Source organism: Mus caroli, unplaced genomic scaffold (assembly GCF_978045245.1).
Source record: "Mus caroli unplaced genomic scaffold, Mus_caroli_1 scaffold_10, whole genome shotgun sequence".
Lineage (NCBI taxonomy): Eukaryota > Metazoa > Chordata > Mammalia > Rodentia > Muridae > Mus > Mus caroli.
This window is the reverse complement of record NW_028227265.1, coordinates 51,188,691-51,205,712: the sequence shown is the minus strand read 5'-3', so window position 1 is coordinate 51,205,712 and position 17,022 is coordinate 51,188,691. Positions and strand designations below refer to the sequence as shown.

Here is a 17,022-nt window from a genome sequence, read left to right as displayed (position 1 = left end):
TGATACACGGTAGCACCAACTCGTCCCGGCCTGAACTCACTCTCTAGCCTAGGCTGTTCTTGAATTTGTTTTTTTGTTTTGTTTTTTCTTTTCTTTTCTTTTTTTTTTTTGTTTGTTTGGGTTTTTTTTTTTGTTTGTTTTTTGTTTTTTGGTTTTTTTTCGAGACAGGGTTTCTCTGTGTAGCCCTGGCTGTCCTGGAACTCACTCTGTAGACCAGGCTGGCCTCGAACTCAGAAATCTGCCTGTCAATGCCTCCCAATTGCTGGGATTAAAGGCGTGCGCTACCACGCCCGTTTTTGTTTGTTTGTTTTTTCTTGAATTTGTGATCCTCCTGCCTGAGTAGCTAGGATTACAGGCCTGTTACACCTTAATTCTTGGCTGAGGGTATGGGAGTGGGTTGCTGTAAGAGTGTTGGTAGTCTTGGAAAATAATAAGAGCCTAAGAAGCCAAATTGAGGCCTATGGAAACAACTAGTTGTTAGATTTTGATAAGTTATTTTTCTGCTGGTGAAATGAGCCGATTCAAGCTGGATTAGAGTATATAGAGGCATATTTATTAGGAAGGTGCTCTTAGGTAGGCAGGCTCACTGGTCCCAAGGGAGGAGGCCAGGGAAGTTGCTATGAGGAGGGAGAGAGAGGGGAGGGGAACAGAAAGAGAGGAGAGGAGAGGAGAGGAGAGGAGAGGAGAGGAGAGAGAGAGAGAGAGAGAGAGAGAGAGAGAGAGAGAGAGAGAGAGAGAGAGAGAGAGAGAATATGCCTAGAGGAGAGCAGAGCAGAGAGACCAATATGTCTAGATTATATAGGGAAGCGCTTCTGTGGGTGGAGAAGCCCAGCCTCTGGACTAGGAAGTTCAGGGTAGAGCACAGAGTATGCCAAGCAGGGACTGAGGGATGCTGGGAGAACCTGGAGGCCAGGTCCACTCTGGTATGTTAAATATGCACCTTGGCTGTTTGTCCCAGGTCTGAATCCCAACAGACTTCACACCTGAACATTAATGATCCCCAACATTTGACAATTTAGGTATACATTAGGTTCAGGTTCATGTGCCTGATGTGTCCTTTGGAATTTCAATTCACACCTACTGCTATAGTTTGAATGTTTGTACACTTCCAAATCCTTTATGTTAAAATCAAATCCCAGTTTGGTGGGACTAAGAGGTAGAAGATTGGGGAAATAATGAAAATCATAAAGGAGGTGTGACCTGAAGTTCTCTGGAAGCATGCTCTATCTGTAGCGAAGATCTTGTAGACTAACTTTGGCTGACTAGACTATATGATTTGGAGAGATGGAATCTGACAAAGAAGAAAGTATCTTGAACGATCTTTGGTCCTTCCTAATAGTCATTTGCTATCAACTGTCACACCAGAGTTAAGATGCTCCTGGCATTTAGATATAATTTTTGAATATATCACTAAATGTGAAGCTTCCAATTTCCACCAGCCTAAGGCTAATAAGAATTTGACAAAGACAACATCTGAATCCTATAGATTTCTCCACTGAAATGATCTTGGGTTATATCCATCCCTTTAGTAGCCATTAACTTTTATCCTCTTTTTATAAAGATGTATTATTTACTTTATGTATGTGAGTGCACTGTCACTCTCTTCAGACACACCAGAACAGGGCATTGATCCCATTATAGATGGTTGTGAGCCACTGTATTAGTTAGGGTTTTACTGCTTTGAACAGACATCATGACCAAAGCAAGTCTTATAAAAAACAACATTTAATTGGGGCTGGCTTACAGATTCAGAGGTTCAGTCCATTACCATCAAGGTGGAAGCATGGCAGCATCCAGGCAGGCATGGTGTAGGAGGAACTGAGAGTTCTACATCTTCATCCAAAGGCTGCTAGTGGAAGACTGACTTCCAGGCAACTAGGGTGAGGGTCTTATGCCCACATTCACAGTGACACACCCACTCCAACCAGGTCACACCTATTCCAACAAGGTCACTCCTCCAAATGGTGCCACTCCCTGGTCCAAGACTATACAAACCATCACAGCCACCATGTGGTTGTAGGGGATTGAACTCAGGACTTCTAGAAGTGCAGTCAGTGCTCTTATCCACTGGAACTATCTTTTTCTTTCTTTTCTTTTCTTTTAAAAAAAGATTTATTTATTATTATATCTAAGTACACTGTAGCTGTCTTCAGATGCACCAGAAGAGGGTGTCAGATCTCATTATGGATGGTTGTGAGCTACCATGTGGTTGCTGGGATTTGAACTCAGGACCTTCGGAAGAGCAGTCGGTGCTCTTAACCACTGAGCTATCTCTCTAGCCCTGGAACTATCTTTCTAAGCCCCAACTTTTATCCTTTTTAGCTAGCTGATTCAGCATTCTCATGACTATTAAATGAAACTTAGAATACATGCTTAACTCAGGAGACTTCCAGCCTCTATAAACTCTAAAGTTAAAGAGCAGCAACATAACATTTTCTGACTTTGCTGTAGCCAGTGTTCCATCAGTGTGTTGATCAAATGCAAGGAACAAATTATCTTTATTCTGTTATAGTATATGTGTGTCAGTCAGGCCTGTTCTTAGAACCCTAGAACTGAAGGGAAGAATAATGCAATAGAACTCAAAAAGTTGAGATCAGAAACAAAACAGAATTCAGTGGGTTAGTTTGGGTCTCTTTTCACATCTTCCAAGATGGAGCATGTCCTTCAAGGTAATAGAAATCCATATTTCCCAGCCATGGTCACTCATATTTGGCTTAGAATAAACTATATTTCCTCAAAAATAGAAACATATTGACAGCATCCATTATCAGAAACATTTATGTAGTGTCTACAGTGAACCCTAAGGAATATAAGACCTGAAATATGTAGTTTAGATGTGTCTACACTAAACATGTGGAATAAATATTGTCAAATAAGCCAATTGAGGAGATGATATAGAACGGAAACTAAATTTTTTTCCTTTTGTTTTCTTTTTTTTTTTTTTTTTTTTTTTGAGACACTATGTAGCTCTGAAGTTCTAGGACTCACTGTGTAGAACAGGCTGACTTTGAACTAACGGAAATACAACTGCCTCTGCCTCCCAGTTGCTGGGATTAAAAGTGTGTTCACCACACATGGCACCCTACTGATCATCTTTAACTATGTAAAATTTCAAGCACTCAGCTCCATCATGAACCTTTTCCTCTAAGATTGGAAACAAGTCACACTTGCTCTAAGTAAATCAGTAGAAAATGATACAGACTAAATGTGAGAGCAGCTTCATTACTTGCCGAATTATCTGAATAGTTCAATAGAATAATAAATGAGCCTAAAGGCACATCTTTCAACCAATGTAATTGTGGGTTTACTATTGTACCCTGTAATTACATACCAATTATTTGAATTGTTAAGCAACAGTTCTGGAAAAGCACTGTTTAAGACTGAAATTTGCCCCCAACATGAGGTGAAAAGTAAAACAGTCCTGCTGAAGTTCTGTCCTGGTTAGAGTTACTATTGCTGAGATGAAACACCACGACCAGAGGCAAGTTGGGGAGGAAAGGGTTTATTTGGCTTCCACTTCCACAGCACTGTTCATAATCACAGGAAGTCAGGACAGGAACTCAAACTGGGCAGGAACCTGGAGGCAGGAGCTGAGGCAGAGGCCATGGAAAGGGGCTGCTTACTGGCTTGCTCTCCATGGCTTGCTTAGCCTGCTCTCTAACAGAATCCAGAACCACCAGCCAAGGGACGATGGCACCACCCACAGTGGGCTGGGCCTTCCACATTAGTTGCTAACAGGCTTGCCTATAGCCAGGCCTTATGGGTGGAGACATTATGAAGTTCCCTCCTTTCATATAGCTCTAGTTTGTGTCAAGTTGACATAAAACTAGCCAGGACAAATTCCAAGCCACATTACACTGAAACTAAGCTGTTTACCTGTTCTTCAGAGGATTAGAAGTAAGTCACTTTTCTCAATAAGGCAAATTTCATTTAACTTAATGATAAAAATTCTCTCTTCCTCATCTTTATACAAAAAAAAAAAAAATAGCTGAATCTGGGTTAGACCCCAAATGTAAGGGTCTGTTGTTCGCTGAAGAATAATACCCCAGACTCAAATTGCAGGCCCAATTTAAAGCACATAAGGGGAATCTCAGAGTATCTCAGAATCTCTATCTTAATCTGTTGGGCCCATGAATATGTGACTAACCTAAATTCCTTGTTTCCCGACTCCCCTACTCAGCTGCCTTCTTGGCATCACAACTGTACAACAGGAATCTCAGTCACCCAAGATCAAAACAGAACTCACGGTTTTCTTTAGAATCTGTTGTTCTGAATATTTAACTCCAGTTTTAGAATGTTAAGAACTGCAAAAGTTCCAGTCACCAAAGTAAAATTATTAAGCAACTTAACAGAAAAAAATCACAAGTAATCTAGAATTTAAAACATTAGTTGGGTGTGATGGCATATACCTTTAGTCCCACTAGTAGGGAGTCAGACATAGAAGGATCTGAGTTCAAAACTAGCCTCATCTACATAGAGTTCCAGGATAACCAGGACTACAGTGACCCTGCTCCAAAGAGATTAAAGTAGTGTTTTAAACTACAAGTGTGACTCAGTAGTTGATCTCCTGTAATACAGGAGGGAACTCCTGGTCAAGAGAATACTTTCTGGTGTTGAGTAGATACCTAACATTCTAGTTGGGCCTGTCAATCATCTGGCCAAAGGACTGCCCATAGGAAGGTGGGTTTACTTTAATCCATGCTAAAGACATAGGAGGAATTATCTTTTTAATGAGATGTTGTGATCTGCCCCACTCCCCATTCCCACTCCTAATCCAGTACCTATCAGACACTATGAGGTTACCATGAGATTTACTGGGGTTTTCTATCTCTCTGAGTCAGACAGGGGCAACTTTACTTTTCTTTTCCTTCCTTCCTTCCTTCCTTCCTTCCTTCCTTCCTTCCTTCCTTCCTCCCTCCCTCCCTCCCTCCCTCCCTCCCTCCATTTTTTTTTAAAGCTATCTTTTGTTTGCTGGCCAGTTACTGAGTATGTATTTTCTTTATTGTGGGGTTCCTTTCCGTACTCCGTGGTAGACACCAATGTTTATAACTCAAATGGGGCAGCCTTTTCCCCTCTCCTTAATTCTCCTCCTCAAGGCAGCTGCTGACATTTTCATCTTGCCCACCACACTGAGGGTTTTTTTTTGTTTGTTTGTTTGTTTGTTTTTTTGGTGAACTCTAGTAAACTGGCCTAGAACTTCCATTTGAGCCCATTCTTAAATTCTCTGATGAGTGAGACTAAGAGCCCCAAGAGGGAAGCCAGATTTCCTGGAAATCATCTGGCAGCTATGAAGAGACACGTCCAAATTCAGCTCTCTACAGGAAAAAAAAAAGTACGTATAACACAAAAGGTGGGCTAAATGTGGTAGCTCAAATGTGCAGTCCCAGCATTTGGGAGGCCAAGGCAGGAGGACTGTGTTGAGTTTGAGGAAAGCTTGTGGTACAGAGAGCCTGTCTCAAAAGCCTAAGCCAAACAACAACCCTCCACAACTATGAACCTACTCAGCATGCATTTTATATAGCAATTATATGAAAGATACCTTATGATTTCCATTCATAAGCCCTATATTTGCAGCAAATCTAATCATTGTATTAATTCAAGGAATTATCTTTCCAAGTAACTCAACCCTCTCCCCCATGCATTTCGGAGATGGGGATGGGGAACGAGTGTGCAAGCAAGCTGCCGTCAATGCTTCTGTCCACACTGGATAGAGACAAGAGGTTAGGAAGTTTGAAACTTTTAACTGGAAACAGAAAAAAGCTTCAAGGGGGAGATATCTGTCTAGGAACTTAATGATCTGATGGGATTGGATTTGAACTCATGGACACAGAAGAACATTCTTAGAAAGGCAAAGAGCATTTAGAAAAGGCATCAAAGCAGGAAACCTCATTTCAGATTGCAAGAAGAGGCTTAACAGAAACCGGGATTGCATAAGCACATCAGGCTATGTCAGAATAAGGAGGGGATTTTAAAAACTGAAGGGAACCATTGAAGACCTTTGGGTACAGCTGTGCCATACTCCTAGAAAGTGGCTGAATCCTCAACAAGTAGCAGGTGACTTGTATTCCATGTTGTGAACTGAGCATATGTATCATTCTTAAATACATAAATGGAAGTCCAGCCGGGCAGTGGTGGCACACGCCTTTAATCCCAGCACTCGGGAGGCAGAGGCAGGCAGATTTCTGAGTTCGAGGCCAGCCTGGTCTACAAAGTGAGTTCCAGGACAGCCAGGGCTATACAGAGAAACCCTGTCTTGAAAAAACAAACAAACAACAACAAAACAACAACAACAAAAAATGGAAGTTCAGCCTCCACTGGGATGGTATTAGGAAGTGGGGCCTTTGGGAAATAACTACTTCATAAAGATCAAGTCGTCAGAAGTGATATCAGAGTCATTAAAACAGATTCCGGTGCTTTAACTAGCTTCCTGTTATAGTTTAAGAGCACTGGGAAAATGTATCCTCTATAGGTATGAACTACACACCAGGAATCAGGAAGTAGACCCCCACCACATGTAGGACCTGTACCTCCTGGCTCGTGGATTTTCTTGCTCTAGATCTGAGAATCAATGTTTGTGCTCAGCAAGTCACCAAGGATAACAACAATTTTGATTGTTGATTTTGTTACAACAGCCCAGAGGACTAAGGCGTTTTGCTAGGATATTTTTCTGCACATTTCTACCTCTGACAATTTTAACCCAATTCCACATTGTTACTAGTGTCACTGACGCCTACATTTTATCTCTAGCTCCAAGTTCCCTATGTGAACCTCTTAGCCAAATGCCTGGTCCCTAACTTAATTTCTAAGAGATGTTTCAACATTGTTTTACACAAATTCTGTATCCCCTTGTTTCCTACATAATTTTGAGTCATCAACGTCACGTGCACTGCTTAACTTAGCATATCGTTTAGAAGTCACTCTTGATTTCTGTTTTTCCCCTCACTCACATGAATCCAACCTAGCAGTAAGTACTGTCACATAACTGGTGCTTGCTATCAATCCTTCGTTCTCCTTAGCCTGTATTGTGCCATCATCCCATCCACATGTCCTACTTTCTGTGTCTTCAAAATGTCTCCCCTTCATGTGTGTTCAATGCCTTCATTTTGACTCAAACACCCATGTGGAGCTTAATTACAAATCAGGTCACATTTGTAAGTACTGAAGGCTAGAACTTTAGTAATATGTCCTTTGGGAAACTCATGTACCCATAACACCAAAATCATGAGAAGGGTTGAGCATGGTAATGCACACCTTTAACCCCAGCTCTTAGGATGCAAGAGCAGGAGGATCTCAGTAAATTCAAGGCTAGTCTACATAGCAAGCTCCAGGACAGCCAAGACTACAGAGACCTTGTCTCACCATCCTTCCTATCTATCTATCTATCTATCTATCTATCTATCTATCTATCTATCTACCTCCTACTTACGTATCTTTCTTTCTTCCTTTCCTTTCCTTTCCTTTCCTTTCCTTTCCTTTCCTTTCCTTTCCTTTCCTTTCCTTTCCTTTCCTTTCCTTTCCTTTCCTACCTACCTATACTTACACAGATGCACATACACACACACAAATAAACAACAAAACCCAAACCGGCTAGCCAGTCAGCCAACCAACCAACCAACCAACTAAATGAAAGCAAGTTGCTAGAGAATAAGAGCCAGACTGATTCCACCCAAGAAAGATTCAGTGGTCATGGCTGACTATGAAGCTGGAACGGCAGAGCACCTAGGAATGCAGACATCTGTAACAGCAATTCTTTGCAGGAGTCTTCAGAAAGACACAGCCCTGATGGCAGGTTGAGCCTGGAGACACTAATTTTGTAGTGATTTGTTCCAGTGTCAATAGTAAGGCAATACACATGACAAAGCCATTGCTACTTTGGGGTTTCACAAACTCTACAGTCTATCTCAAGTACTCACCTGATATATATCAATCATGGTGGGCTTGTCTCAGGGCTATTATTAACTAGATATTTGTGAACCCCTTCTCAAACTGGCATCTTTAGATCATGGCTCCCCAGTGTGGTGGTATTGAGATGATGGGCTTTGGACACGAGTTGGTCATTAAAGTGCAACTGTCTGAGAAAGAGGTGCAGACACTTGCTTTTCTTCATTCTGTTATATGAGAACATAGCAAAATGCTCACTTGCAAACCAGAAGGTGGAAGCCTCTTTGAGAAAGTTCTATGGGCACCTTGATCTCATACTTCCCCAGTACAAGATGTAAATGTTTATTGTTTAAGTCACCCAGTCTATGCTACTTTCATATAGCAGCCCAAACTGATAGACTGCAAAATCATACCCTTTTTATAAAAAAAACAAAACAAAGAAAAAACTATGGCCTTAGTACTGCTTGTTACTTTTCTGTTACATCTAGAATATTCAAGGAAAACTGAATCATGTCTTGTCTCTCACCTTGCAGTGTTTATACTAGTGTCTACTGCACAGCAGACACTCAACAAATATTGGCTAAATACATGAATGTGTGGCCATTTATTTATTCTGTTTAAGAAAGTGCACATGCAGTGTTACTTAATACCAGGCCCAGGAAATAGAATTCCTATTACCATTTTATCAAATGTAAGAGTATCAAATATAATGGCTCAGGCTTATTTGGTTTTGGCAATAATTGCTTATATTTTTTATAAAAAAAGGAACTATACTCAAAGAAGTGAAATATCTAGTGTAAGATAAAGTTTAAAGAGTACACTGGCCTGGTGGCACAGAGCTGTAATCCTAGCTACTCAGGAGGCTGAGAGCAGGACTCCAAGCTCAAGCGACTGCCTGAGCCACTTAATGAGAAAATTATAAAAGGCAGATACATAAAAGTGGGCTGGAATAAAGGGGAGTGGTGGGGTTTGCCTTCTGGTGTGTGAAGCCACACACTTATCCCTAGTACATGCACACAGGTCAAAACCAAAGCTTACAAAGTAGGCACCTGCTATCCTTTAGAATCTAGCATCTAGATAACTATGTATGTTTCCACAACCTACAGAAAAGTCCCATTGCTAACTTGGGTGAAACACTACATGCGACTGAAGGTCTTTTTTTTTTTTTTTTTTGGTTTCTCGAGACAGGGTTTCTCTGTGTAGTCATGGCTGTCCTGGAACTCACTTTGTAGACCAGACTGGCCTCGAACTCAGAAATCCGCCTGCCTCTGCCTCTCAAGTGCTGGAAATAAAGGCGTGTGCCACCACACCTGGCTGTGACTGAAGGTCTTTTTATTCACCTGTGGGCAACTGCTTACATGCTCCAAATTCCTGGAGAGGTTTGACTTGTCACTTTCGCATCCCTCCAGGTGGTGAGGGGCTACTTGAGTGTCCCTGTGTATACTAGCAATTCTTGCACTAACCGCTGCTTCAAGATCCGAGCTTGAATTATCTGTCTAGGCTGGATGACTTCTGCATGATTTCAGCAAAACTAGGCATGCTATGTGCTGGCTTAACATCCACCAAGTTTTCTTTTTCTTTTTTTTTTTTGAGACAGGGTTTCTCTGTATAAGCCTGGCCGTCCTGGAATTCACTTTGTAGACCAGGCTGCCAAGTTTTAATTTTTATAGTATCTGCCAACATAACCCAAACCCTTTGTAATTTAAGCTTTCACACTATCTGTATCCTACCAGGTCTCCACAAGCCCTTCCCATCCCTGGCTAGTTTAGTCATAGAATTCTTTTGAGTTTCCTAAGTCAAGCTTCTCCTTACCTGCGAGTTCTCCTACATACCTGTCCATCCACCAGGTCTCAGGAATGCTTTCTGCAGTTATGATGACTCTTAATATCTTGTTCTTTCCACAAACCACAACTTGATGACATTTAATTGTGTGTCGTATGCAGGATTGCCTGTTTGTGTAGGCCAGAGGTTGATTCTGGGTGTCTCCCTCAATTGCTGTCCACTCGGAGGGTAGCTGTTGTACTGAGGGCTCTCGGATTTGGCTAGTCCAGCCGGGCAGTTTGCCCCAGGAATGGCTCCCTGTCCACCCACAAGCAATGGAATCACATGCAGACAGCCATACCTCTCACCCATTTACTTAGGTTTTTGGTTACTCTGATCCTGAACAGCAAACCACCAAGCAACCTCCCCAGCCTGCATTTAGTTTTTATTACATAAACTCCCCAACGTCAGCTTTACTACCGGATTCTCAGCACCCACACATGGCAGGCATAGAGGTACAGTTTTTCCACTAAACTAACAAATACTTGGGTTTGTATTTGTCTTCTTAAACTGTATGAAAACAAGGCCCAAATCCCTTAAGTGAGTTGCTGGGACGGGAACTACAATCAGCAGATTGGGGCAGTAATGCTGGCCAGAGCCTTTAACCTACACGGCATCTTCAGATGCAGCATGAGACAGTGGCCACATACTGGTACTATGTTCTTGGATTTCAGAACCATAAGACAAACTTTCTGAGACAAACTAAAACTTTAATCTCAGGATCTTTTCTTTTCCTTCCTTCCTTCCTGGCAGGGTTCTATGTAGCTGAAGCTAGCCTTAAACTTCTGATCCGCTCACCCCAACCTTCCAAGTGCTAGGGTTACACCATACTCAGTTCACACTCATTTATGTGCTATTGCTGATTGAACTCAGGATGTCATGCATGTTAGGCAAGCATTCTACCAGCAGGGCTACATCGCCAGTCCTAATTAGAGGTATTTTGGTATGAGGAACCAAAGGAATATTTACTGAGTAAACAATTCCAACTCTTGTCTTCCTTTTTCTGTGTGTCCAGTTTTGCGTGAATGTAGATGAGCTGGTGCAAGAGAAAAGCCCCGAAACAACAGCCTGGAGTGATCGTACATACCTAGAATCTTAGCCCTGGGGAGATGTGGCAGGAGGATCACTGCAGCCCAGGCTATGGAGTAAAACTCTATCACCCTTTTTCTGGTTTCCACAAACACCTACAAACAAGTTATGCACATAAACTTGTACACGCAAGCGCGTGCACACTCACTCACTCACACACACACAGACAGACATTGGGAGGCTGGAAGTGGTTAAGAGCACCCAATTTCCAGCACCCACATGGCAGCTCACAACCATCTGTAACCCCAGTTCCAGGAGATCCAACACATTTGCAGTTACCAATACACATAAAATAAGTTATTAAAAAAAAAACCAACACCTAAGATGGAGGAGAGAAGTTGGGCATGGTGGGCCATGTGTTTAACTTCAGCACTCAGGATTTAGTTCAGGTGGATCTACTTCAAGGCCAGCCTAGTCTACAGAGTGAATTCTAGGGTGACCAAGGCTACACAGAGAAACCCTGTATCAAAAAATAATAACAAAAAAAAGAAACAAAGTCCAACCCAGAGGGAAAGGGAATGCTTTTGAAAGAGAGAGAAATGTCAGCAGAGAAAAAAAGTTAGCTTTATGCATTTCCTTTCTTGTTTCTGGGTGAGCAGCTTTTTCTAGGTACCTCATCTCAGATTTTGACACTCAGACTTGAGTTAGAAGAGACACCCTGAGATCCTAAAAGTAACACACCACTACCACCCTCTACTAGAATTAGCTTACCTGTATTGGAAGGCTGAGTGAATTTTCCAGGGACCAAATACTATCTAGATGGTTCCTCAAAGCTCTTAAAATTGCTGACCTCATTTATTGGGGGTGGGGGGAGAAATCAAGACAGAAAATTGCCTTTAGGAACACTTTTACTTGGAAAATTACAACACTAGTACAAGTCAAGTCTTACACATTTAACATTTGCTTGTTGAAAGCAATTCATAATATCAAAATTAATCATGTTTTACTTTTTCCTCACAAGAACACAAAAATGAAGGGGAACTTAAAACAGAAAATTTAAAAAGGTAACACAACTTCTCTTTTAGTAGTCCTTGGGTGGTTATGACAGAAGACTTCCCATCTTTTGTTTCTTTGCATGGAGACCTTGATCCAAAGTCTTATTTGTTTCTAATATCTGCTTCTGCCTCCCCCTCTATCAGATCGGCTCCCTCCACGGCCACCTCCTCTTGGCGCTCCTCGGCTTGAACTGCTGTAGGAATCACGTGGAGGAGGGTACCCCCTTTCCATAGAAGGGGGAAGCCCTCGTTCTTGTCTGCCAACTCGATCACGGCCACTTGAGTAGAGATCACTTCTGCTGCTTGAGTAACTGTCTCGACTTCCACCGTAGCCATCACGTGAGCTGCTGTAATCATCATAGCGACTGCTTCCTCCATAAGATGGTGGTGGCCCTCGTGTAGGGGGTGCACTGCGTGAGTTTCCATAACTCTCGTATGAATCTCTGTAGGAACCTCCACTTGGATGATCTGAATAATCGCGATCCCGACCATATCCATCTCTATCACCGTAGCCTCTTGATGGGTAGTCATCACGGGAACTGGAATGACTGTAATCACGGTAAGTATAATCTCTTGGTGGCGGTGCATAATCTCTGGTGTCTCGGGAGCTTGGGTAATCTCTGCTTGAATAGCTGTCTTTTGTAGAATATCCATCATCTCTTGGGGACAAATAAACATCTCTGCGAGATGGCAGGGGTTCCCTTCGTGGTGGACCCCCGTAGCTATCTCTTCCACGGGACACTGGTGTTCTTCCGCCCATTCCACTGCTGCTTCGAACTGGTCCGGAAGGTGTTGATCTTTTAGGAGGGGGACCCCCGCTTCGTGGTGGTGGTCCTCTCTTTACTGGAAGTGGTCCCCTGGAAGAACTCATGTTAAAGTTCATGGAATAACCACCATCATCCATGTATCCTCCACGTGAAGGGGGTCCCCTAGTTCCTCCACTTCCTCCTCGAAGACCTCTGGGAGGGCCTCTGCTTCTTGGAGGTGGAGGTGGTCCACGCCTGCCACTTTCAAAAGATGGTTTGGTGGCTTGCTCCACCTTGATGGCTTTTCCATCCAAGGACTTTCCATTCATATCTCTAGCTGCATCTTTAGCATCTGCTGGGCTTTCGAAGGTAACAAAAGCAAATCCTCTTGATTTGTTGGTTTCCCGGTCTTTCATCAAAAGTATTTCCACTATTCGTCCATACTTGCCAAATACCGCTTCAAGGGCTTTCTCATTTGTTTCTGTATTAAGCCCACCAATGAAGAGCTTTCCTGGGCGATCTGCTTCAACCATCTTGCCTTCCAGCTGAGAGTCGGAGGGGATGTGAAGGTCTCAAGCTCCTCCTACAAGCTCACCAAATCGGCCTTCCGGTGACAGCTGCTGGGTCTCAGAACAGAACAGAAAAGCCACTAGGACTACTGCACACGAGCACCTGTGAATATTATTGTATTAGTTTCCTCAGGCTGCTGTAACAATGCATTGCGAAAGGGCTGGGGGTGGGAGGTGTGCTATAAAACATTGATTTTCTTACAGTTCAGGAAGTCACGAAGTATGAAGGTACGTTTCTACCAGAAGCCTTAACAAAAATCTGTACCATGACTCCCTCCTAGCTTCCAGTGGTTGTCAGTAATTCTTAGAATACTTTGGCTTATAGATAACTCAATCCAGTTCCTGTTTCCACCCTACGTGGTGCTTACACTTCACCTGCACACCTTCATATTGAAGAACTGCAGCTTCTCATACCTATAAACATGGGATTTCTACAAGTCAGGTTCTGAGGTCATGGGAAAACATGTCTTTTACAGGGGATGGTATCCAGTTAAGTTGGAGAAAGGATATAGGCTCATAAAATTAATCTAAATGAATATGACCCATTATTCTGGGCTATCTGGTTAGGCTTTAAATCTAAGGACAAGTATCTTTTAAAGATACACACAGAAAAAAGGTAATGAATGCTCAAGGATGCAGAGAGCAGCCACTTGAAACATATGGAGGGAGATGTGATGCCTAACCAGGGAGACTGGAGCATCAGAACCTAAATCAAGGAAGCCATGGAATATTAACAGCCACAGAAGCGGGAAAGAGCCTTTAGAACACATGGCCCTCCAATATCTCCATTTTGAATTTCCTTATTCTGCAACAGTAAAACAACATGTCTATTGTCTGAGTACAGCTAACTCGGGGAGGGGGCTATTTGTTATAGCAGCCCTAGCAAACTAATACAGTCCTCGACAATACAATTCACAAAGAACTACGGTTAAAATATTCTATGAATTAAGATTTTGTTCTAAACAGGTCAAAATCTCTAGAAAGACTCTGTGAGCAGCCTTACTTAAGCAGCACTATCTGTGATGACCTTTTGAGTATTCGATGACTGAGGCAGATTTTTTTCCTTTTGAACCAGGCAAAATTACTGAAGAAAATTATGTTATAAATTTTACTTCCTAGAACTCCACTTACCTGTGACTGTCTTATAATAAGCCTTTATCACATTTCGTGTACTTCTTTTGCCTGGTAAATTGTTTAATGTCTCCCTATTAAGTTCTTTTTATCTTGAGATTAGCTTTTCTTCATGCTGCCCGATGCGTAATTACCGGGCAGTGGGGGCTGTGCAACTGAGAACTGATAGCACAACTGCTTAAAGCAGCTTAGTTTTTGGATAGCGAGTCATGTCAGCAAGATAAAGTTAAATAGAGCAAATTGCACGCCGAGTCTCTTTCAAGCTTTGAATGCATTCAGAATGAAAGTCTGGTACAATCTCTTTCGAACGTTACGTTCCATAGTAAACTATTCAAGTAGCTGATACCAGGCTGCTTCAAAATGTCCCACAATACTTTGTTCCTTTCTTTCTTTGGGTGCATAAAGAGGAAGGGTTGATGCTCGGAAGACCATTCGTGAAACTATGTCATAGATTCGCCAAAATGCAATGCAAGAAACCGAGGGTTGGGGGAGGGGGCGGACATCAGACCCTCCACCCTGGATCTGGCCCTCACTGCTTTTGTTCTGAGTTCCTGGCCCCCTCTCAGTTGTCCTGTTGCTTTAGTGGTTCGGGGTCAGGCAAAGGCCCGCACCACGCGGCCTCCGGAATCGCCCGCCCACGCGCGGCACACGGGTGGGGAGGAGCCTGGGTCGCTCTCTCACCGCCCCCCAGGGAAGATTTGCCCCATCCCGGCCGTCCTCCCCACTCCCGAGGCGGGTTTTGGCCGCGGAGGCGGTCGGGCAGAAAGGCCCGGGCAGGCCACCGACCTGGCGGGAAGGCCCAGCTCGCCTTCCCCGCCTTCCCGCCGCCGCCGCTGCGGGAAGGCGGGGGCCCTGCCGTCCCGGACGTCTGCTCGGCCACCGATTTTCAACCTACCCACGGGGCTAACGCTTCCCCAACTAGGAAGCCGCTTTCCCGCGCCGGTCGCCACACGCGTCTGCCGCCGCCGCTCCCGCCGAGAACCAGAGGCCGCGAATGGCTTCCCCTCCCCCCGCGCAACGTCAACGCGACGTCGGCCGTCGCCGTAATGTCTCGAGTGTACGCGCATAGACATAGCGGGCACTGGCGCGCGCAGCCGTCGCCACGGCGCAGCCCGGTACCGGCCCAGCGCACGCCGCGGTTCTCTCGGGCTCAGGGCAGAGTGAGAGACGCTCTCTGCAAGGCATGTCTCGGGGCTCCGGCCGCCGTCAATATAGCTTTACTGCAGCGACACCCATGATGAGGCTGGGCGTCTGGGGCGCCTCATCCCTCTCTCCCACTGCGGGCCTCCCCAAGCTTGGCCATGTATGCACGGCGGCGAGATCCTGTTAGTGCAGCCCGTGACTCGTCTCACTTGCGTGCTCCTGGTGTGCCTCCGTTTTACGTCCCCTGCGCCCTGGTCCTCGGCGGGAGTGCGCGTCTATTCTGAGGTGCGTGGTAGTGATGGCGGCGCTCAGCGAGGCTTTTCTGTCACTGGGTACTACTACTCCCAGCCCGCCTCGGAGCCGCCCGAGCCACCCCTCGGTCTTTAGTTTACGAGTGGCAATTTGACTTGCTCTGCTGCATGTCTGGAGGGATCGAGGAAAGTGTGGAGACGCCCCGGGGATTTAGGGATCGCAGTTTGGAAAGCAAGCCAGCCAAACAAATAAACAAAACCCACCCGCCCTAACAAATATGAGGCTGCTGGAGAGGGCGAGGAAAGAATGGTTCATGGTCGGGATAGTGGTGGCGATCGGCGCCGCTAAGCTCGAGCCGTCGGTCGGAGTGAACGGGGGTAAGTGCCGCACCTCCGCCGGCTGCAGCGTGCCGGCTCCCACTTCTGAACTCGTCGGCGAGTCCCCGGGAGGAGCGGCCGCCCTGGCTGCGGCACAGCCCTCTGTCTCGCAGCGCCGTAACCAACCCGCTGTGCGGGAGAGAGAGGGGGCTTTTAGCAGGTTCTTCTCACTTGCTAGCCCAGGAGGGAATTAGGAATGGGGCAGGGGAATGGGAGTGCAGGTCGCCTTTCCTGTGGGCAATCAATGACTTCTGCTCAGTGCCGGAGTGAGGTTACGGAAACTGAAAGTTACTCCTCTCGTTCTTAGTAGCATCCCATCTCAAGGGACTGTAGGTTGCCAGGAGTTCTTTATCTATCCTGGAGTAGACCTCATTATCCAGTCTATTTCCGACTCCTCCCTTTTGGCCCCCCTCCCTTTAAAAAAAAAAAGTCTGTTGGAGAGAAAGGGGTTCGGGGGAGATTATTGGCGGGGGCGGGGGGCAGGAGAAAAAGGAAAAAAGGATACTCTTGCTCCAAACTTCAATTTTTAGTGTGCCTTAGTTGCTGACAGTCCAAAACTCCCAATTGTACTGACACGTTGCACTCTTTCCTTACGGGACACTACTTCCGTGTGCTGCTGGGCTGCCGTTACTACAGCAGCCGTCCAACAGTTGCAGACTATGCACACTGTATGTTTTGGCAGGGAAGTGTGGATGGGTTAAAACCTCCGCTCCAATCTCTGAATAGTAGGAGCTTTGTAATGTGACCTGTGGACACTGGTGGGAACATGGGACGTGTCACTGGCGTTTTATACCCTCTCCCCCACCTTCAGACAACCTTGTTCTGCTTTTCATAGATATTAATTGAGTTTCTTCAGTTCATATGTTTTTGACCTCATGTGTTAGGTTCCAAGCTTATTGGCAGATCGAATTTATCAATCATGCAATGGACCCAAATAAGGACAGAAGAGAGCACACAGTCTTTCCCAAGTAGGAGGTGCCCATGTGGATATTTGAAACTTTACCTTCTTATTAAAACC

At 44.6% G+C, this 17,022-nt stretch overlaps 2 protein-coding genes across 3 annotated transcripts in view; one reads left to right on the top strand and one right to left on the bottom strand.

Moving 5' to 3' along the window:
• Positions 1–11,487: 11,487 nt before the first annotated feature.
• On the bottom strand, positions 11,488–15,229 carry LOC110299844 (RNA binding motif protein, X-linked-like-1). Its single transcript, XM_021169739.2, has 2 exons — positions 15,128–15,229; positions 11,488–13,204 (listed from the first exon to the last, which is right to left on the bottom strand). Exon 2 carries the CDS (start codon positions 13,063–13,065, stop codon positions 11,899–11,901), a length of 1,167 nt encoding a protein of 388 aa, XP_021025398.1. The 5' UTR covers positions 13,066–13,204; positions 15,128–15,229; the 3' UTR covers positions 11,488–11,898.
• Positions 15,230–15,681: 452 nt separating this feature from the next.
• The window catches only part of Slc10a7 (solute carrier family 10 member 7), a 232,370-nt gene continuing 231,029 nt past the window's right edge, over positions 15,682–17,022 (top strand). For both annotated transcript variants that reach the window (XM_021170488.2, XM_085843802.1), the window contains exon 1: positions 15,682–16,004. In XM_021170488.2, coding sequence (XP_021026147.1) covers positions 15,905–16,004 — 100 coding nt within the window. In that variant the 5' untranslated portion in view covers positions 15,682–15,904. The remainder of the gene's footprint in view (positions 16,005–17,022) is intronic.

Excerpts from the sequence above, each read along its gene's own strand:
- LOC110299844 (XM_021169739.2), bottom strand. The coding sequence starts at position 13,065 with ATGGTTGAAGCAGATCGCCCAGGAAAGCTCTTCATTGGTGGGCTTAAT.